This window comes from Girardinichthys multiradiatus, chromosome Y (assembly GCF_021462225.1).
Source record: "Girardinichthys multiradiatus isolate DD_20200921_A chromosome Y, DD_fGirMul_XY1, whole genome shotgun sequence".
In the NCBI taxonomy this organism is placed as follows: Eukaryota; Metazoa; Chordata; class Actinopteri; order Cyprinodontiformes; family Goodeidae; genus Girardinichthys; species Girardinichthys multiradiatus.
In genome coordinates this window covers 30,937,709-30,960,315 of record NC_061818.1, presented here as the reverse complement: position 1 = coordinate 30,960,315, position 22,607 = coordinate 30,937,709, and the positions used below count along the sequence as shown (strand labels likewise).

Here is a 22,607-nt window from a genome sequence, read left to right as displayed (position 1 = left end):
GAATTTGCAACACGGAATTAAAGAAAAATCCAGGATTAAAAGCTTGCTATTCAAACATTTTAGTCACCTCAAGTAAACGCATAAAGAGTAAGGGGTGTTGCAAATATGGTAGCAGGTTCAACAAATATCCTTCGACTCAACGCTAAAATGTAGCATTAATCCTTCAGTTTATGCGCGGCGCACACACCAACAAAGTCATAAAACCATTAATTGATGGTGGAAGTTGCCTTTTTATATACCGAGTAACCTATTTACTAAATGGAAAAATTTAAATCATTAAACTAATCAGGAGATCGAAGATTGAGGCTGACAAACACAATGACACTGAACGCACCATAGTTATGTACGATTAATTTTTACCACACGATGGCGCTGTTTTATCATATTAGCCAAAGTTACATTTATTTTCCTAACTGGCAAAATGAATATCCAGTAATTTAATCATATAAGAAGAGGTTAAAGGAAATAAACAGTTCCAGTGAAGAGATTTTCATCATTAACAGGGGCATTTTTCTGTACTTTTTATTTTAGCCCGGTGTTAAATTTTCATGTGCATCTGCTGATGTAATAACTGTATTTAACTAACTTCATATTTTACATTTTTTGCTGTCCTATTCTACTTTTCTCTTCTAATCATCCACCTTCGTCATGCATGTTACTAACGGTTGCCACATTGATCTTCCACCCTGTTCTCAACACCAGGTTCTGTTGATGTCACACACAGGAAGTTACTCTTCTGCTTTTGTGCTTCTGTGGTTTCTGACTTAGTTACAGTGTTTCATACTCCCTCTCCTTCCTCTCACAGGCAGGCCTCTGCATTTTACTTAGCAGATAGGTTTTCAACAAGTGCAGTTAGTAGTTGGTAAGACACAAGCTAGACTTTTCTGAGTTCTGATAGGACCTGACAAGGGTTTTTACCTTGTACCTAGAGCAAACATGAGGACAACCCTACTTTTTTTATCACTTCTGGTGGCATCTGGACGAACAAGATTTCAGTGAATCAGAGACTTAATGTTCTTCACCTTGAAGGCGCAGGACTGTCTTCCTTGTCATTTGGAGTGATTACCTTTTGTTACATTGCTGTGGAACACAGATTTTTGGGTGAATTGGTTTGTGTACAGCTTTCCTCCTGGATTACGTGTGGAGATTAGTGATGGGGAATGCGGCCGCAGGTGGCTTGGAGCATGAGGCGGCTGAGGGCAGAGAGGCCAGGAACTCAGCTGGGGCAGTTTCAGCGATGAGCGACCCCACACTGTCTTTGCAGAAGAAGCAGTCTTCTCCCCCAAAACTTCCAATGCCCCCAGGAGAGGAGCTGGAGGAACGCTTCAATGTGGTGCTGGTGAGTAGCTGAGGTACACACCCTTACTGCATATGAAAACAAACCAGACTGTAGATGCAGCTGCAGCTGCAGAAACCTAAGGAAACATGCAGGTTTTGGTAATGAACCAGCTGATCGGGAAACATAGAAATAGGAAACTACATAAAATAAATCAAATGTGACTTAAAGTAAGTAAAGGTAGCAGTTATTTAGTCATATTTACCTACATTTCTTTTACTTATGGTGTGTTTTGCCACCATTTGTTTCACTTTCTGTTGTGAAATCCAATGCCATTTATTAGGATCTTTGAAAGTGATCTATCACCTGTCATTTTGCCCAAATGCTCACCAATAATTCTAGGTATTTCTGAAATGCCAGACTGGAAGATGGGTGATTAGTGCCTGCATGGGTAGCAGGCCTCAAGGGGAAGTTGAGCAACACATTTATATGAAAGCACACAGCACCGGAAAGCAAGTGTTTCACCATTCTTTCAACAGTCCCTAAAACAAGGACAAAAATCCCCAAACTTCAAAAGTAATACCTATAGTACTTGTGGAAACCACAAAGCCATCAGATCAAATTCAAATTCTTGTAAAATTAAAAATCTGTTGAGTTGAAAAAGAAGATCTGTTTATGTTGGTATGATCAAAGCAATGCATTAATGAAATGCAAAGAACAGAAATTATAAACTGAATTGTGATCATGGCAAGATTAAGTCAGTAACATTAGTATCAGTATGAACTTTATTCCTGTAACCTGCTGTGTGATGATGCCAGGAGATGTAAACATTACAACAGGAAGCAATGGCTTGCTTTATCCTTTCATCTTTCTCTAGATTTATTCAAAAGTAGTGAAAAGTGAACAACACTTCAAATGAAAAGCAAAGGAATTTATTTTTATTAATCTCAAACTAAGGAGTTTCTTTGCAACTGATTATATTCAAAACTAGTTGCGAAAAGAGTTTTGTATTGCAGCTTATAATTGTTTAAGGTGTTAGTTAAAGTCCTCAAAATACTTCCCAAACATTAGGACCTGGGTGGGGTCAAAAAGATTTTACAACTTACATGAACAAACAAAAACCCAACAAAGATCCTAATCTGTTGAGCAAATGCAATTCTATATCAGACAGGAAAGGGGAAATATTACATTACCAAAGATTACTTAATTACTATAATGACTGTTCTCCCCAGTATAAAGATGATGGCAGAATAATGGTAAAAGTCATGCAACTACGGATGCATGTGTGGGTTCTCTATGGGAACTCAGGCTTCCTTCCAAAGTCCAAAAAACAAGACTGTTTGCTTAATTGGTCAGTCTTAATTGTCCTCAGCTATGGTTTGTGCTTACATGGGTGAGTGACCAGCAACCTGTAAAGTGTGTACCCTGCCTCTCACACAGAGATTGCTGGAGATAGCCACCAGCTGTTAAAATAAAACAAAATAAAATAGCTGTTTATTTAAATTGTACACAGAATTCTATCATAAATTATTTGGTAATACTGCCTTAGTCAGTATGACTAAGGCAGTTATGCTATGAGGCTAAAGATATATTATAATTTTCCCCAGGAGCTGCTGTTTATGGTTTGTGCATCAGTCGAAGATGGAGAAAAGCATTGATTTTATTTTAACTTACCGCTGATTAACATCTAAGTGTTTTAATAAATGTGTATCTGTGTAATAGAGTAAAAGTTCTCGAAAAGCAACACATCATGCTAGTATTCAAATAAATTTATAAACTGATGAGAAAAAAGATCCCTGACATTACTGACATGTAGCAGTCTGGAAAATGTTCCAATGCCAGAAAACATGGAACATTAGTGAACCTTCTTAGAACAAGCTGGCCTTAAAACTTACTCCAAGAGTGCATTAATAACTCTTGCAGGTTATAATAGAACCCATAACAACATCTAAAGCACTGCAGGCCTCAGCTGCCTCAATTAAAGTCAATGTTCATCATTCGACAATAAGAAAGAAACTCTTCCAGAGTTACAAGACAAAACCACAGCTGACAGTAAAAAACACAAAAAAAAATCTAACATTTGCCAAAAGAAAATAACATTCAGATGATCTCCAACGCCTTTGGGAAAATAATCTGGACTTTGCGAGCAAAAGTAAAGTTTACTGGAAGGTGAGCGTCTTGTTACATCTGGTGTAAAACTAACACAGTATTTTAAAAAAGAACATTATACTCAGCGCTATACATGCTGATGACCTTTAGAGTGGCATAGTCAAATTCTGGGCTATTGAGATGCTGTGGTATCACCTTGAAAGCTTCAAACAATTCTGGTTTAGATTAGTTTTTGTTTCCCTTAATAAATAAAATATAACACCTCATTTTGAAATGCATATATTTAAACTTATGGGTGTGACAATCTCACATACTGAACCAACATGGTCTGTGCAGCTTCGTGCCTGTTACACACTCTCAGTGCTCATATGAATGTATGACCTCACTTCCTCTTTCAGCAGAATACTTCCATTGTAAGCTTAAGATGTGCAACAACTAGATTGAAAGTGCGCATCAATAATTCTTCTACAAAATGAGAAGTGGACCTTTTCCTTCTTTATTTTTTACCCCATTTCATCTTAACTAAAAAGTGCATGACTTACATTATCATCTGTCCTCTTTTCCTACCACAAAGCCCACAGAAGGACTCCACCCTTACCCCACCAAGGATGAAGCGCTGCTCTTCTGAACCAAGGCAACGGGCCATTTCCGTTTTAAACCTCTTCGTTTTTAAATATGTGAAAAGAAACGCCAAGCTGCTGTTTGGGTGTGCAGGGGGTAACTCAAAACCACACCCAACGCTGACAGTGTGTTTGGTGTTTTAGGTCATATCAAAGTGCATAATCTGACATAAACAAATGGGTGGGGGCGCTAAATAATGTTAGTAAGAATTTCCCTTAATCACAAGCTACCTTCTTTGATGCTGAATCATTCATAGAATTTATTTTGGGTCCTTATTTCCTTAATTTCTTTACCCTTTAAAGAGAAGGAACAGTCATTTACGAAGGAGTTTCTTGACACTTGCCCTTTCTTGACACTGTGAGCTAAACTTTTGCTATGAATACGACAACCTACACTAAAATCTGTGGAGGTGGGGGTTTTCAGTACTGGTCCTTGATATGTACAGTTTACACAGTTCTTTATCAAAATTATTTAAAAATATTTGGAAAACGGAAGCAGAAAAACAAGATTTATGAGTTTACTTTGTCTTTTATTTATCTGCTGGATGTCCGGCAGTATGGATATGTGTTTTTTTTTTATTACCAACTCTGTTATATCTACTGATGAACTGCATATCAAATCATAAATTGAAAGCCTGTAGCAGACAGCAGTGGATTACTTTAGGGCTAACAATGACTTGGGGAAAACCCAACACAAAAAATGGAGTTGATTGTTTTTTGTAACAAGTGCAAAAGTCAAGCTCTATTGGCTTGTATCAGTGTCACCAGCAATGCTTATGTACATCTCTGAGATGTAGAAAGGTGCACTTATCACAAAGATTTATTTGGGGGTGAAGTATCTCTTGACAACCGCTCATGTATACACTGAGTCATTTTTGTTCCAAACAGATACATCCTTCACTTCTCACTGAAATATGAAAGGTGTCATGTTAGACTGAAGAATTGCAAAAGCAAGAAAAATAAAGAATGTGCACACAAGGATGATGTCTGACAAAGTATTTGTCTCCTTGCTGTTTTCTTTGATTTGTTTTCCTTAATTGTTTCAGATCATTAAACAAATTTTAATATCAGACAAAGATAAACTGAGTAAATAAAAAATGTTTTCTAAATATCATTTCAGTTATTAAGAGAAAGAAACCTATAAAAAACAACTTGCTCCTATGTGAACACATAATTAATCACCTTTTGAAAACATCAAAACACTAACCACAGCCAGGCCTGTTTACTGCCAGACTGTTCATGATGCAGAAATCACTTAAATAAAACCTGTCTGACAACATGAAGTACACTTAAAGATCTAAAAACGAAACACATCATGTCCTGATCAAAGAAAATTCAAGAACCAATGAGAAATCATTAACATCTATCAGTCTCAAAAGGGTTACAAAGCATTTTTCTAAAGAACTGTCAGGAGTGGCCTGTCTGCTAAAATTGCTCCTGCATCAGCAACTTATCCAGAATGTCACCAAAGAATGAAGAACGAAAAGTCTTGCAGGCCTCACTTGCCTCAGTTAATGTCAATGTTCACGTTTTATTCAACAATAAAAAAGAAGCAGGGTGAAAATAGTATCCATAGTGACAGGGGCGTTTTTAGGGTCTCCAAACATTGGGGGCTTTAGCCCAAATCCAAGATATTTAGATTTCAATAAGACAATTTATAGGTAATTTAAAATGAAAATAATATAGGACATATTGTACCAGTTCTCTGTCTCGGCTGGTTTTAGACTGAATGTAAATTATTGTGAATCAAACAAAAAAAGTTTCCAATAATTTTACTTCTTATTTTTGTTAGAAGCTGAATGAAGGACAAGGAGAAACAGAGTTTAGGCCTGATGAAAAACCATTTTGCTGAAGCAAATAATGACACATTTTGAGGTATTTAGAAAATAACTTAATCTGAATTTTTGCTGACAAAAGTTGTTCTTAAACTCAGAGATGTTTACTGTGGGCCAGATAAATGTGCTCTTTTTGTCATCTACATAAATTACCTTTTTAAACGTTATTCTCATCAAACTGTTCCTCTCCTGAGGCTCCATTGTCTTTATTCTTATATTTCAAAAAAGGAAAGTGGGATAAAGTTGATTTTCCTAAATCTTAGTCAAATGGTAAAATCCTAAAACACATTTATTTTATTATGCCAAGAGCTTTTGAAACATTTAATTAAAACTGTTCCTTCTTTTATGAACCTGTTCTCTTTTACCGCCATCTTTTCAGCCCTTCATTCCACTTCTGAAGAAATTTGGCCTGCCAAAAATAATAAATGAAACATTTTACAACACAGTGTTTTATTCTGCACAGAGCATGTGAGACATTAGTGCAGTTCTTACTATTAAACACTTTGAGAGGAAAGGGTGTTAAACTGTGTTTAAAATATAGCATAGAGCCTCATCCTGGACCTTATCAGTACTAATATTACAGTTATTAATAACTGTATACATATGGTATGTATGTCTCATCTTCAGTAAAACTCTATCCTTGTTTAATTAGTTTAGTTTATATAATATTACATGTGTAATTCAGAAAAATAAAATAGTTAACTAATCAATGGTCCACCTGTGATTAATTGCTATGATTTATTTCTTAATTATCCTGCATCTTTAAACCCAGAGCTGTATGTTTAGAATCAGCACAGAAGATATGAAAGAGAAGAGGGATGCTTATTTTTGCTCTATCTTCATCTGGGTTATACTGGTCGGCATCCACCTGTTCACCGGCGTCCACACGCTCCAGGCTCCCACTCTCCGGTTGGCTCCACGGTTGCTCTGAAATGAGTTCTGTTCGAGCCGCTCAGTGTAACTTTTCAGGTAATAAAGGAGGCAGGTCGACCTGGAGTAAACTGCAGTTCTGGACTTCTTCAGAACGGAGTCCGTCTCTGGCTGTGCGCGTAGTTGCGCATTTACGGTGCCGCGAGTGTGCAAATAGCTATTTTTTTGTCTTCTCCTTTTAACTCAGTGTCAGGTTAGGTGGAGTGGGACGTGATTATAAGGAACACAATTGAAAAAATCTGATTGTTTTTAAATAAAACTGTGAAGGCCAATACCATTTTGTGGCTGCATCTTTTAATACTTCTAAATTTCTTCTAAGTCCGGGGCTATTCAGAAAACATCCGGGGCTTCCCGGGTCTAACTACGCGCCTGCATAGTAAAGTTCCAAGGCCAAAACCTCCGGTGACCAAAATTAACAGAAATGCCTGTCTCACATTTGGTTAAAAAAAAACATCTTGATAATCCTCAAGACGTTTGGGAAAACATTTTGTGCACAGACAAGAAAAAAGTGGATGTTTCCTATTATATCCCGGGTAAAACTCACACAGTATTTCAGAAACAGAACACCATACTGACAATCAAACACAGTGGTGATAATATGATAGTCTAAGGCTGGTTTGCTTCTTCAGGTACTGAAAATCTTGCTGTAATTCTTTTCTCTACCAGAAAATTTTGGCTGTGATCCTGCTAAATCCTCACTCGACATGACAGAAGCATGACTTTGAACAGGCCATTCATGCTCAAAACCCGTCCAATGAGGCTGAATTAAAACAATTCTGTATAGAAGAGTGGGCCAGAATTCCTCCACAGAAATGTAAGCAACATCTGTTGCCTGCCAGGGTGGCAGAATCAGTTATTAGGTTTAGGGGGCAATTACTTTTTCACATGGCACCGGACTTGTTTGGAGAGCTTTATATCCCTAAATAATTGACGTCACTTTAAAACTACATGTTCACTCAAGTAATCTTTGTCTGATTTTAAAATTTCTTAATCTGAAACATTTAGGTTTTGACAAAAATGCAAAAACAGAAGATATCTGTAAGAGGTCAAATATAAAAAATCTATATGATAATAATAAAAAAAAATAAACAATTCTCCTTCTCTTCTCTTTCAGAGCTACATGAATTTGCCTCCAGACAAACTTAAGCTGCTGAGTCAATATGACAATGACAAGAAATGGGAATTAGTCTGCGATCAGGTGAGATTTTGATAATGTTTCTTTTTTGATAATGTTTCATCATTTGAAAACACAATACACGTCATGAGACAGAGCAGGATTCTTGCATCAGTGCTTTTACCAGGACAGAGTTGACTCAGAGTACATAACCATTCAGAGAAAAAAATTGGTGCGGTGTGTGCAGTTTGAAAAAACCTGCCGCTCAGTTTCTGTGGTGGCAACTGATGCAGTTGTCACCCTGGCAACCAAAAGCGGTTAGTGTTGTTTTGTTTTATGTTGCGCATGCAGGAATTGTTCAAATAGTGCATAAATATGATAATTGTGCTCTTGCGCTATTCATCAATTTTCTAATAAAATGTGAAGCGTCACTTGCACATGTTAAATCTGCTCTTTGTGTGTCACCAGGAGCGCTTCCAAGTCAAGAGCCCTCCGTCGACTTACTTGTCAAAAATTAAGAGCTTCTACCAAGATCAAGGCGGGGTGTCCCGCAGGGTCAGTGGAACGCACAACTACCCCGAATGTTAAATGTTAAATTAAAATGAAATTAATCTTCAAGGATGTACAATGACACCATTAAAATGATCTCTTTTCCTTCTTTAGTCCAAGAAAAAAATTCAAGATGCAACCCAGGTCCTTAAAGCCTTGGAGATATCTCTTCGTACCAATCACATTGGGTAAGTCTGTGTGAGATATATATATATATATATATATATATATATATATAAGGCTGATTCAGCTATTTCTGTCGTTCACTTGGATGCACCTTGTAGAAATGCAATGAGTATGTGAACAAAAATGTTTTTAAATTCACTCCAACCATGCTAAGAATGAGTAGATGAATTGGCTAAACTCTTTAGTATGAACTACGACCGATACTGATGCCACACCAAGCGTACTTCTAGCATTACCAGCAAATCAGATATAGCTCTTATCAGAACACTTGATGTAGATTCAGGCTTCACCATCTGATAGCAACTCATTCCTACTGCTGTTGGTGTTAGCATTCCTAACATGATTACTAACTGGATCTGCATGGAGTAAAAGAATATTCAACCAGCCTAATTTACCCACAATCCCTCTAAATTCACAATGACAAAGGTTACAATTTTGGAGTCTTTGATGACTATATCCTTCCCATAATTTCTGCTCCACAGTATAACTGTATCATACCATCTCTTTTTATGTGAAGCTTTAATTTTTACTAATGTTCTTTTGTGTTTTTAATGTGATAGTCTTATCTCTGTTTCTTAGCTGTACTGTAAAACACAATGAATTACCTTGTGTATGAATGGTGGTATGCAAATATATTGCCTTGCATCAGTCACGGTATATAACTAAAATGGATAATATTAAGGAATGTCCTAAGAAAATTACTAATGACGTTTATGATTCACAATCTATTTGAATGACCCATCATACATCCACAACCAAGAATGATGAATAATTCTGAGTCACATAAGTAAGAATAAACATTTCAGCAATCTGGCTCAGTCATGACAAACATGTAAACCCTAATGTTATACTTTGGAGATTTCTAGCTACAAACAATGAATGTAACACAAAACATGGGAGTTTATTGAGGTGAGCAAAGTATTAATTTATATGCAGGAACACCGGAAGCCAGTTAATTCAGAGGGGCTATGTTTCTAATTTCCTGGAGCAGCAAGCTGTGCTGCAGATCAAGTGGAAACTTGTGTTTACTTAGAAATATTTTTGTCTGTCCTCCACATTAATGACTAAACTGAACACATTTTTGTTATGAAAAAATCCTTGGTTTAAAGTTGCTACTGGCTGCAAACCTGCCAAACCCTTTTTACGTTCAGTCTATTTCATGATAGCTACAGGACAATGTAATTTATCATTCTTTCTGCAGATGGGCTCAGGAATTTCTCAATGAGCAGAACAAAGGTTTGGATGTTCTGGTGGAATACTTGTCCCATGCTCAAAGTGACAGCTCGTGAGTTCTAACTGAACATTTGCTCTGTTATACTTAACAGCAATATTTATCACTAAAAGTGAATCTCAACATTTTGCAGATTTGATTTGGAGTCTGTGGAAAATGGTGGCACCCTATCAGACAGACAAAAACCAGCAGAGCGGTCAATGGAAGATTTGACCAAGAGCTCCAGCAGTGGTCACTCGCATGGGATGACCAGAGCCGCACGGGCCCTTACTGTAAGGTAAGAAGCTGCAGCAATACAATATCAGAGGTATGCTAGTGGTTAGAAAGAGACCTGGTTGTCCACATAGAGCTGTTCTTGAAAAAGAACTTGCAGCCTGTTTAGTTGAACAGATAAAACTTTAGAATTAGTAAATCAGAAGTCATGGAGTGCGTGCGTATGTGCTCTGGAGTCACAACCAGTTTCTCAGAGAAGATGACACAGCATAATTCTAATTTCCTGAAAATTTTTGTTGCACAGTTTATTCTCTGTTCGCTGTCCGACTGATGCAATATACAGGGGTTGGACAATGAAACTGAAACACCTGTCATTTTAGTGTGGGAGGTTTCATGGCTAAATTGGACCAGCCTGGTAGCCAGTCTTCATTGATTGCACATTGCACCAGTAAGAGCAGAGTGTGAAGGTTTAATTAGCAGGGTAAGAGCACAGTTTTGCTCAAAATATTGAAATGCACACAACATTATGGGTGACATACCAGAGTTCAAAAGAGCACAAATTGTTGGTGCACGTCTTGCTGGCGCATCTGTGACCAAGACAGCAAGTCTTTGTGATGTATCAAGAGCCACGGTATCCAGGGTAATGTCAGCATACCACCAAGAAGGACGAACCACATCCAACAGGATTAACTGTGGACGCAAGAAGAAGCTGTCTGAAAGGAATGTTCGGGTGCTAATCCGGATTGTATCCAAAAAACATAAAACCACGGCTGCCCAAATCACGGCAGAATTAAATGTGCACCTCAACTCTCCTGTTTCCACCAGAACTGTCCGTCGGGAGCTCCACAGGGTCAATATACACGGCTGGGCTGCAATAGCCAAATCTTTGGTCACTCATGCCAATGCCAAACGTCGGTTTCAATGGTGCAAGGAGCGCAAATCTTGGGCTGTGGACAATGTGAAACATGTATTGTTCTCTGATGAGTCCACCTTTACTGTTTTCCCCACATCCGGGAGAGTTACGGTGTGGCGAAGCCCCAAAGAAGCGTACCACCCAGACTGTTGCATGCCCAGAATGAAGCATGGGGGTGGATCAGTGATGGTTTGGGCTGCCATATCATGGCATTCCCTTGGCCCAATACTTGTGCTAGATGGGCGCGTCACTGCCAAGGACTACCGAACCATTTTTGAGGACCATGTGCATCCAATGGTTCAAACATTGCATCCTGAAGGCGGTGCCGTGTGTCGGGAGGACAATGCACCAATACACACAGCAAGACTGGTGAAAGATTGGTTTGATGAACATGAAAGTGAAGTTGAACATCTCACATGGCCTGCACAGTCACCAGATCTAAATATAATTGAGCCACTTTGGGGTGTTTTGGAGGAGCGAGTCAGGAAACGTTTTCCTCCACCAGTATCACATATCCTGCAAGAAGAATGGCTTAAAATCCCTCTGACCACTGTGCAGGACTTGTATATGTCATTCCCAAGACGAATTGACGCTGTATTGGCCGCAAAAGGAGGCCCTACACCATACTAATAAATTATTGTGGTCTAAAACCAGGTGTTTCAGTTTCATTGTCCAACCCCTGTATCAGACATCAAGAAATATTCCCTGAAGTCACAGCAATATGTAGCTGACAGCCTTAGCAGATGCCTGGATTGCATTTATGGCTATTTCTCAGTATACGTCTTGTCTCACCTCTTTTGTTTATTTATGCTCTTACATTTGTTATTCCTTTACAGAATAAGCTCCACTCTGGCAAACAGGATGCATAAGAAGTCACATTTGTCCCAGCAGAGAGATGATATACACGTGTGCATTATGTGCTTAAGAGCCATCATGAACTACCAGGTAGAGTAATATCAAACATCAGTGTGAACATGCAGCCTAATCCATGTTTTTTCATCTATTAAAAAGAAAGTAAATTTGTCTATGGTTCAGCAAACATCTTAAGCTTCCTCTGCTTTCATTTGAATTCCAGGACAATGCTGAAATGTCTTCTTTTGTAATTTACAGAATCGTTAAATGTCAATGTAACAAAAAAACTATTTTATTCTTCTATTGCATCAACTTGCTTGAACACAATCAGTTTAAAACTTTATTTTGCTTTCAGTCTGGTTTTAACCTTGTAATGACTCACCCATGCTGTGTGAACGAGATCACTCTCAGCCTCAACAGCAGGAATCCCAGGTGAGTTCCTTTGTGTTTGAGTTAAACTGTGCCTCACTGGCCTGTTTGTATGGACACCTGACGTGTCCCCCTCTGCTGTAACAGGACCAAAGCTCTCGTCTTGGAATTGCTGGCTGCTGTTTGCCTCGTCAGAGGAGGGCATGACATCATTCTCTCCGCTTTTGACAACTTTAAGGAGGTGAAATTTGTGTTTTAAATCACTTTTGCCGTAACCCAACAAGTCCCCCGTGATTTTTACTCTTTAGTAAAACTATTGCTGCACATTTGCACTCTTCCATGACTCATCTTATGACACAGTCCACCTCTCCTATGCGGTGTTGTCACATTTCTAACTCGTGTGAGTTTTGCATGTGTGTATGTCGAAACCTAGATGCAGTTCAGTGATGTAGCATATTTTGTGTTTTTTGGTTCAGTTAGTTCAGATAATTCCAATACATTAATCAAAAATTTTAAAAATGACATTTATGTCCCCAGGTAGGTAACAGTTTAACTGCATATCTAAGATGCTTTCATTGTCTTCAGGTGAGCAAAGAGAGGAACCGCTTTGAAAAACTGATGGAGTACTTCATCAATGATGACAACAACATTGACTTCATGGTAGGACCATCGATTTACCACCTTTACTGCACAATGTTATCTAATTTTAGGTTGTGACATTTTAAAATATTAATTAAAAAGAATAATTCTTAATAATTAAAACTTGAACAAGTAAGAACAAAAAAATAACATTATTTTTCCCTTTGAGATTATTAAGGCTATTTTTTTAACTGAATGAGGAAAAATTAAGTGGCTGCAAATTACTCTGGTTTAACTGCCATGTTTGTCTGCAGGTGGCCTGCATGCAGTTCATTAACATTGTGGTCCATTCAGTGGAGAACATGAACTTCCGAGTCCATCTGCAGTATGAGTTCACTCACCTTGGATTAGACAAGTATCTGGAGGTGAGTGTTGGCAGAAACACAGGTCAGGTCTTTACTTATCAGAAGTGCAAAACAAAATAATGTGTCAGGTGATAGTTTATGTGGGCTTAAAGATACATGATGAGCTTCCAGGTGAGCTATCAAGTGAACCTGAGGCATTTTTTGACTGTTTTGTCTGCAATTCTTACTTTTTGGTTTTTTTTAATCATTTTTGTTAACTTGTAATTTAATTATGTTTTCCTTTCTACTGAGCTGTAAATAGTGATGATCTAATTTCAGATATTTCTCTCAGGTTTACTAACATGACAGTGATTATATGATGTATAAGCGATAAACATACAATTATATTTAAATATACAGAACATATATTATCAGATGTATGATCCTTTTTAATATCATACGTTTCTGTGCATCAGAGTGTGAAACAGACAGAAAGTGAAAAGCTGAAGGTCCAGATCCAGGCCTACTTGGACAATGTGTTGGATGTTGGAGCTCTGCTGGAGGATGCTGAGAACAGGGGAGGAGTGCTGGATCATGTGGATGAACTGCAGAATCACAACGTACAGGTAAAATATTACATTATTAGAGAATTCTTAGCTCAGTAAAGAAGACCCTTCTGCTGCATTGATTATGATTTTAAGAAGTGATGTAATAGAAGAATTATGCTTGTTTTATTTCGCAGCTGAACTCCCGCCTTCAGGAGCTCGAGACTCAGACTACAGAGAAGATATCTGAACTGGAGACTCAGCTCATGCAGGCCACCAAGGAAACTGAGTTGCTCAAAGTATGAGCTCACTTACAACACACACTATCAGACAAGAAATCATGACATTGATCTCACTGAATTTGATCAAAACAGCTAACTTATAACCCTAATATGAAATAAAGAATCATATCTGAATATGTTTTGAGGACATAAGAACTGTTATTTCCAACTTTTTAATGTAAAGTTTTACATGTCCTGAAATAACTAAGTCTCTGAAGCAACATAATCTTGTACTATTAATGTATCTGGATAACATTTTTATTTAAACAAAAGTATCTACAACTACCAGGTAATATGCCCCTGACCTTTGAACACACGCTTTTATTTAGATGAAAAGCTATTCACATATTGTGAACTTATCTAGGACATTTTGTTATTTAAAATCTTCCCCTGACAAAATTCAAGTAATATTTTTGGTTTATTAAAATGTAAATCTGGGCAGGTATTAGGCATTAAAGCCATGAAGTAATGTCCACTCTCTTAGTAAAAACCATTTATAAAGTGGGACTCCAATTGTTGGACTAACAGCTATGGAAAACCACCTGAAGACAGATGAATCAAGTTAATAAATCTGTGTCTGCATCCCACAGGAAAGCCTCCGGGAATCATGTTCCCAAGTTAGTTCTTTGCAGCAGAGAGAACGAGAGCGTGAGCTGGACAGAGAGAGGGAGAGGGACCGGGAACGTCTGGGCACCTCTGCCAGTCACTCACCTTCTGAGCTGGAGCAGAAGATCCATGAGCTGCAGGACAAGGGACTGATCAGACTCGGACGCACTCCCTCAGGAGCTCTGGACATCCAGGTTGTGCCTGTGAAAGTTGTTGAGTATGTCCAAAGCCCATCCTCAACCACCCAACCAAGCATCTCCTCCTCAGCATCCACCCTCCCCTCTCCACCTTCTCCATCTACCCCTCCTGGTGGTCCAGGAGAGACTGTGACTCCTCCCCCACCACCTCCTCCTCCATCAAGTGGAGGCTCTGTTGCTCCTCCTCCACCCCCTCCACCACCCGGGGCAGGTCCACCACCTCCTCCTCCTCCACCTGGTGCTGGACCCCCACCTCCACCTCCTCCACCTGGTAGTGGTCCCCCACCTCCTCTTCCCCCACCTGGTGGAGGACCCCCACCTCCTCCTGGAGCTCCAGATGCCCAATCTGGTGAGCACATTGAGACAAACTGGAAAAGTCTCACTAAAGTTCATGACCTGATCTGTGTTTGACCTCTTCTCTTGTTTGTGTTTGCTCAGGGTTCAAGACTAAGAAACCCATTCAGACCAAGTACAGGATGCCTTTGTTAAACTGGCAGCCTTTAAAACCAAACCAAGTAACAGGCACAGTGTTCAATGAGCTAGATGACGAGCAGATCTTAGTGGTGAGATTACGCATCTTGCAATATTGACGTTTTGATTGGATCCTGGAATTAAATGATTAATTTTCTCTGCCTCACATTCTGTCCATACAAGGAGCTGAACATGGAGATGTTTGAGGAACAGTTCAAAACAAGGGCCCAGGGAAATCCAGCAGACCTGTCCAAGGTTAAGAAAAAGGTGACGCAAAAAGCTCCCACCAAGATATCCCTCATTGATGGAAACAAGGCAAAAAATCTAGCCATCACTCTTCGCAAGGGAGGAAAGAGCCCATCGGCTATCTGCACAGCCATAGAGACGTATGTCTTTATGTTGCATTACTGTCTATAGCTCTCAGAATAAATATCTTTCTGTCCCTTCCAACTCTACACCTCTCTTTAACCAAAATCCTTGTATTGCACAGGTATGACCAGCAGTCTCTGTCCATAGACTTCCTGGAATTGCTTGAACACTTCATACCATCAGACTTTGAAATGAAACTTCTTGTGAACTACGAGAAAGAAGGTCGTCCACTGGAGGAACTGACAGATGAAGACCAATTCATTTTACGTTTCGGGAAGATCGCTCGTCTAAGTCAGCGCATAAACACACTCACCTTCATGGGCAACTTCCCAGAGAGCATCAAACACCTGCGGCCGGTCAGTTTGTGGGAAAAACTTTGACACTTCAACTGGAATAAGCTTTAACCAAATGGGCTTATGGTATTTTTTCTTAATCCGCAGCAACTTAATTCCATCATTGCTGCATCCATGTCTATCAAGTCTTCAGCTAAACTGAAAAAGATCTTAGAAGTAAGCCGAACAGTATACAAACACTGGTGCAACTTCTAAATGTGAGATTTTATAATTCAGCTCACGCATTCTCTTTCAGATTGTTCTCGCCTTTGGTAACTACATGAACAGTAGTAAGAGAGGTGCGGCATACGGTTTCAGGCTGCAGAGTCTTGACCTTGTAAGTAGCTTTGCTTTGTAGATTTACTTTTGCTTTTACAACACACACATTACTTTACTTTAAACACGTTTCGTCACCTTTCAGCTCTTGGAGACCAAATCCACCGACCGCTCCCAGACGTTACTTCACTTCATGACTAATATCATTCTTGAAAAATACCCGGACCTGGTCAACTTCCACACTGACCTTCACTTTATAGACAAAGCAGCTCTTGGTACATAGATATACTTAAGTTATCCCACTTTTTTAGTTTGAGAATGTGTTTGAAATTATTATTTTTTTTATTAGTGTCCTTGGACAGCATTCTTCAGGACATCCGCTCATTGGAGCGAGGTATGGAGATGACCAAGAAGGAGTTCCTGGTGCAGGATGACAGTCCGGTGTTAAAGGAATTCATCAAAACAAACAGCGAGCATCTCGAATCTTTGATCAAAGACAGCAAGACAGCACAGGTTGGAATTTTGTCAATTTCAACCATGCACACAACTCTTAATCTTCTTATCATATTTTCATACACTCGTTCTTGTCCCTCCAGGAGGCTTATGTTTCTGTTGTGGAGTATTTTGGAGAAAATCCTAAAACCATGCAGCCTTCCATGTTTTTCCCGCTGTTTGTGCGCTTCATAAAGGCTTATAAGGTGAGAGTCCTTCTTTTATGCATCGCTAGCAACAGTTCTTTTCATGCTAATTTTTTCCATATTCTTAATGCAGACAGCACAGCAAGAACTTGAGCTGAAAAAGAAAATGGAAAAGGAAAGTTCTGAGGAGAAAGAAACATCATCTCCGAACAAGGCTGCTGCACAAAAGGTAAGAAAATTCCTCCAAAATTTACTTCAGCTCTGGGTCAGTTCACTCCTTCACTAGTTTCTACCCCCATTTCGTAACAATGTGCTGCCCTTTTGTCTTTTGCGATTTTCGTTTTGTTGCCAGATACAAACAATTGATACTTGTGCTAATCATGGTGAATCAGTTTGTTTGTCTTCGTAGTTGAGCATTTTAATTAAATAATGGACATAATCACAAGAAAATGTTACAATCTCTCTCAAATCATTGATATAATTGATTATTTTCTGACAACTTACCCTATTTGGGCAAGTCCGCTCTCTCAAAATAAGAAATTATGACCTCTGGCCAAACCAAAATAACTCTGTGAACTCCTGCTAAAATTATTTACTTGAGCCATAGAACCACATTTTCTTACAGAAAGCAGATTAAAGGAAATGCATTTTAATCATCTATTGTCAAAGCAAGCACTGAAACTTCCTTCTGTCAGGTACAAACTGCATGAAACATCCCACAGCAGACAGTGTGAAATTACCCAAATAGGAAAAGTATGAAATAGTGAAGACTTGAAATGACTAGCTCTTATTAATAGGGATCTTGAGATTAAAACAGAATTACTCTAAAACAGCAGAGGCCATTCCAAGAGCTATCAGTATATTCTGTAGCTCAAGTAAAACACATGAGATTTTAAGTGACCCATATTTGTTTGAACTGCATATTATTGTATTGTTTTCTAATATTTAAACTAAAATATTTGTAACGTTAATTATCAAATGCATCTCAATAAAGTAGAAAATCATTCAAGCTAATTTGTCCTAATTCAGTTCAACAAGGAAATATCTTATTTAGATATGTGATATGTTTCAAGCACTCGTTTTTGGTAATTTTGATAATCATGGCTTCATGTAAAAGAAAATCCAAAAATCAGTTTCTTAGGAAATTAGAATATCACATAAGGAGATAAAAAAAGAATTTTTTTAATTGGAAATTATATGTTATATCCATGCTATGGCCTACACAATCATGGAGAAGACTGCTGACTTGACAATCGTCCAGCAGACAGACATTGACACCCTGTACAAGGGTGAGAAACTACAGGTCATTGCTAGAGAAGCTGGCAGTTCACATAGTGCTGCTTTCATGCTTACTATTTGCTAGTTGAGTGGAAAAAATAAGGTAGAAAATGCAAGGCTTGCAATAGGGATAGCTGCTGCCTTCAGAGGATTGTGAAGCAAAACCCACGAAGAGTTTAGGGAGATTCACAAGAGATGTGACTGTGCCCAGAGTCACAGCTTCAAGAGCCACCAAACACAGACAAATCTAGGACATGGGCTACAACTGTCACAATCCTTATGTCAAGCCAGTCCTAAACTAGAGACTTCAGAAGCGTCATACCAGGAAATTGATGTCTTAGAGTCTGGAGGAAGAATGGAGAGGCACAGAATTCAAGTTTCTTGAGGTCCAGCGTGAAATTTTCTGTCACTGATGATTTGGGGAGCCATATCATCTGCTGCTGTTGGTGAAACATATTATACCAGTTCTGATGTCAGCACAGGCACCTGCCAGGAACATTTAGAGAAGTTTCCTCTGCCGAGAAGCTTTCTGGGGATGCTGATTACATTTGCCATCAGGACTTGGCACCTTGCCATGCTGCCAAAAGTAATACTTACTGCTTTAATGACAAAAGCTCTCACTGTTGGTCAGCAAACCCCACCGACCTTAACCCTATATAGAGACAGCAAAAGTATAAAAATATTGAAGACTCAAATTGACCTAATAGTAATATAAAGAAGAAAGACACCAGACTCAACAATGCAGACAAGATGAAGGCCACTGATACAGTAAACTGGGCCTCTTTAACACCTCAGCAAAACCCCAGGCTGATCAACTCCATGCAACATCGCATTGATGCAGTACTTCATGCAAAATGAGTCCCAATCAAGGATTGTCCATATACTGTACAGTATATGGACATACGTTTCCACAGACTGAGATTTTTGTAAGAAAAGTTTTTTTTTTTGGTCTTACCTAGGATTCAAATTTTCTGAGAAACGTAGTTTTCATTAACTGTAAGCCATATTTATCCAAATGACAGAAATAAATGTTTCTTCCTCAGTTCAATATGTGGCTTCTTTCTAGGGCCCCATGATGCCGAAGATGGATCTGATAGCAGAACTAAAGAAGAGGCAGGTGAAATCTCCGGTACGCGAGGGAAAAGATGGTGCTCTGGAGGATATTATTACAGGTACAGTAACAAGAAACACTGAAGAGTTTCACGCTAAACTGTAGGTAAAATTCTACCTTCATGACATCATGTTTGTCATCGCCTCATCAGATCTGAGGGCAACACCCTACAGGCGCTCAGACGGTCGTCGTCCAGCTCAACGCCAGGAAACTTGAGTCAATTTTGGTTTATTTTTTGTGGTTTTGATGAATATGCATAACATGCACTCAAATATACAAGCAACTATACCAAGCTTTTAGAATATGATGTATATACAATATAACTTGCACCAGCTTCAGCATCATGTGTATTAACTATATTTTTAGTGTGAATTAGCTATGTAAATACAGGAGAACATAAAACAGTTTCACCAGTAAGTTCTCCAACTTTGATTCATCAAAACTATTTTTACCAATTCTATGCTCCATCAATGGACTTGTATGCTCTAAAATTGTAATACTGTTAAAAAAAATCATGATATATTTTTAAAGTAAACGTTTTTGTAACCATTGTTTTTTGTATTCGTTTTCTTTATGATGCGAGATGTGACTCGTGTGTGAGATAAAGTCACAAAAACAGAAGGAATAAAGCAAGCTCAGACTGTACAAGAGGGCTGCACTTTATTGGACACACAATCACAGCAAATAATGTACAAAAGAAGGCAGGTACGGGTGCCTGCTGTCTTCTCACGGAAAATAAAACACACATTTCTCACAGAACATCATGGCATCCACGCTGATAAATTATCTTCAGTATCAGTAGGCATTTAAATTTTATATATCTCATATAATTGATCTGTTTTCTGTAGTTATTTTTATTCTTATGTCACACTACTCTACAAATGGGAGAATCAAGCTGATTTCTTATGTTGGGGTGCGTTCGGGCCTTCAGATCCCTGGACGTTAAACACTTCCAACCACTATCATTATCCTCACGTAACTTCACAGTAAGACTGAACATGCCCGTGTCACAGATACTAAAATAACGTATCGTTCTTGTTTGTAAATCTTGAACATATATACCCACTTCTCCAACTCTTTCTTATAACTGTGAAAAAACATGTACGTAACTTTTTTTTTTCTCTAGACTGCACCGTGCGTTTGCTTGAGACTATACATGCATTGTTTTTGTATATACCTTTGTACCCATCATCATAGTTTATTAATAAAACATTTTCTTTTGGACATAATTCGGTAAACTCTCTATGACTCAACATATTTACAAGTCAATAAAAATTTTTAAATATATTTTTGATGCCAAGATTTTTGAACATCCACACATTCAAGTAAAAATCTCATATTAATACTACAGAATGTAGGTTGAGTATATGGAAAAAAAATACAATGGCAAAATCAAAGATTTCATACATCTTCGCTGATTCCCTAATAAGTTCATCTTTTTATCATTTTGATAGTTTAGTGTAAACGCTACTTAAAGTCACAAACTGGAGGAGTATAAGCAACAAAATGTACACTTATAGTCTGAACCTTTTTATCCACATTCCTGCCATCTCAGTTCACATGCAAACAAATAAAACAGGCGAAATAGATAAAGCCAAGTACTTTCCTTTAGACAAAACAGTGAGGCCTCATGTGAAGCCTTTGGACTCATGTCACAGTAAGTACTACATCTTCTGTGTTTCCGACCATCTCCAGTGTCACTAATACCATTTAGATCACAAAAATACAGAATGGCAGAGTAAGGTGAGAAAAAAGAATAAACACATAAAAAATAACCCAGGCCTAAACAAATAGATAGTAGCAAAATAAGCCCCTACTAACAGGCACTAGTCTAGCCTCTTACACTTTAACTTTAGGAGCCAAAGGTGCAAACAAGCTGGACGAGCATTTTCAGGGAAAAGCTTTTTAAATCGTTATAATTACATAAAGTTCAACTCATTATTTGTAAAGAAAACCCTAAAATTTCAAAATTAACTTCAAAATATATTACAGAACCTAATGCTTATCTACACAGATATTTTAAACTATATCAAAATGTTCTGCATATGAATAAATAATCTCAGAGTGAAATGTAATATCTCTTTGAATGAATTAAAAAAGAAAATTCTGTACAAAATGGTCACTAATATATAAATCAGAAGAGATGAGGACATTTACAGTATTGAATTTAATCTAGACCTACATATTTATATATATATTCACATTGTTTCACAATTATATCATACACAAACATCTAACTTAGATATATTTATATATGTATATTTCTCCTATGTCTAGTTTCAAGTTTGCATGGGTTTTTCTGATTGCCAGAGTGTGCTTAACATGCTTGAAGCCCCCCAAGCATGTTAAAATCACAGCCCACTAACACTTGTTTTGTGATAAAAAAGTCCAGGTGGCATTTTAACACAGCTCTCTGATTTCACTTAGGCTAAACTACCACATACTTCCTCCTTGCTGCTCACTAAATGCACAAACTGTAAATTTATCTTGAAATGTTACAGCTTTGAGGATTTCTTTCATTTGACTGAATCTGCCTTGCAGATCCAGAATGCACTAAGTATGAGGCTGTGATATTACAGATTTTCACCGTCAAAGCTCAAGCGACTGTCTAGTCTGTACTCTGAAACTTGGTAAAAAACACGAAAAAAGAAATCAAATTTTGGGGTAAAAGTGTTATTCTGTCAGTGTTGCTGATATAATTTTTAATTACAAGATAATTCAGGCACTAGGAAAAAAAAAACTTTGCAGGTCCTTGGAGACAATCAGGCATAAGTATGGCAAAGGCAAAGAGGAATCCCTTGGTAGAAGAGTGAGAGTACCAAATACATATTGCACATGTTCAGAACTGAACCTCATCAAAAATCCTCCTATCTTAACCTTAAGTAAAATAGTTTTAACAGACCGCACATATGAAGACAATGCAAACCGAAAGCAAAGGGGAACAAGCAGCTGATTAGTGTCTCTGACTGTCAGACTCATCCTTTCACTCCAGCTCTCTCCATGGAGATTGGGCGAGTCAAAGCTGGCCTTATTAAAGTAGCCTTCAAACTCATGTGCTCAAACTAATCCTTGCTCCTCACGCCGTCTGCTCTCTGACACAAGCCTCTTTTGCACTTGTTAATCCGTTTCTTTTAGTCATTCTGGAGAACAGCAGAGAAGTGTAACTGTTCGTTTAACCTTGTCAACATACAACAAGGCAGATTCCAGCCAGACACAGAAGACATGCAACCCCAGAATGGTTCATTATGAAGGATCTACACTTAAAAATAAACTCCCCCACTGTGATATGATGTAAATAATCAAACAGCTGTTAGAGAAACACCAGCGGTCCGTAATAATGAAAGTCAAAACTGGATTGACAAAACTATAAGAACGTGTGTAAT

The 22,607-nt window shown here is 38.2% G+C and overlaps 1 protein-coding gene across 1 annotated transcript; it reads left to right on the top strand.

Annotated features, from left to right (window-relative positions):
• Positions 1 to 778: 778 nt before the first annotated feature.
• On the top strand, positions 779 to 21,757 carry LOC124864681 (formin-like protein 1). The gene is made up of 25 exons (XM_047359552.1): positions 779 to 1,339; positions 7,885 to 7,968; positions 8,353 to 8,439; positions 8,548 to 8,621; positions 9,821 to 9,904; positions 9,984 to 10,127; positions 11,813 to 11,921; positions 12,184 to 12,260; positions 12,345 to 12,438; positions 12,783 to 12,857; positions 13,091 to 13,201; positions 13,597 to 13,746; positions 13,863 to 13,964; positions 14,537 to 15,098; positions 15,188 to 15,312; positions 15,404 to 15,606; positions 15,711 to 15,945; positions 16,030 to 16,098; positions 16,178 to 16,258; positions 16,343 to 16,472; positions 16,547 to 16,710; positions 16,794 to 16,895; positions 16,969 to 17,064; positions 19,180 to 19,285; positions 19,376 to 21,757. The coding sequence occupies exons 1-25, from the start codon at positions 1,154 to 1,156 to the stop codon at positions 19,438 to 19,440; spliced, it is 3,315 nt and encodes a 1,104-aa protein (XP_047215508.1). The 5' UTR covers positions 779 to 1,153; the 3' UTR covers positions 19,441 to 21,757.
• The last annotated feature ends 850 nt before the right edge of the window (positions 21,758 to 22,607 follow it).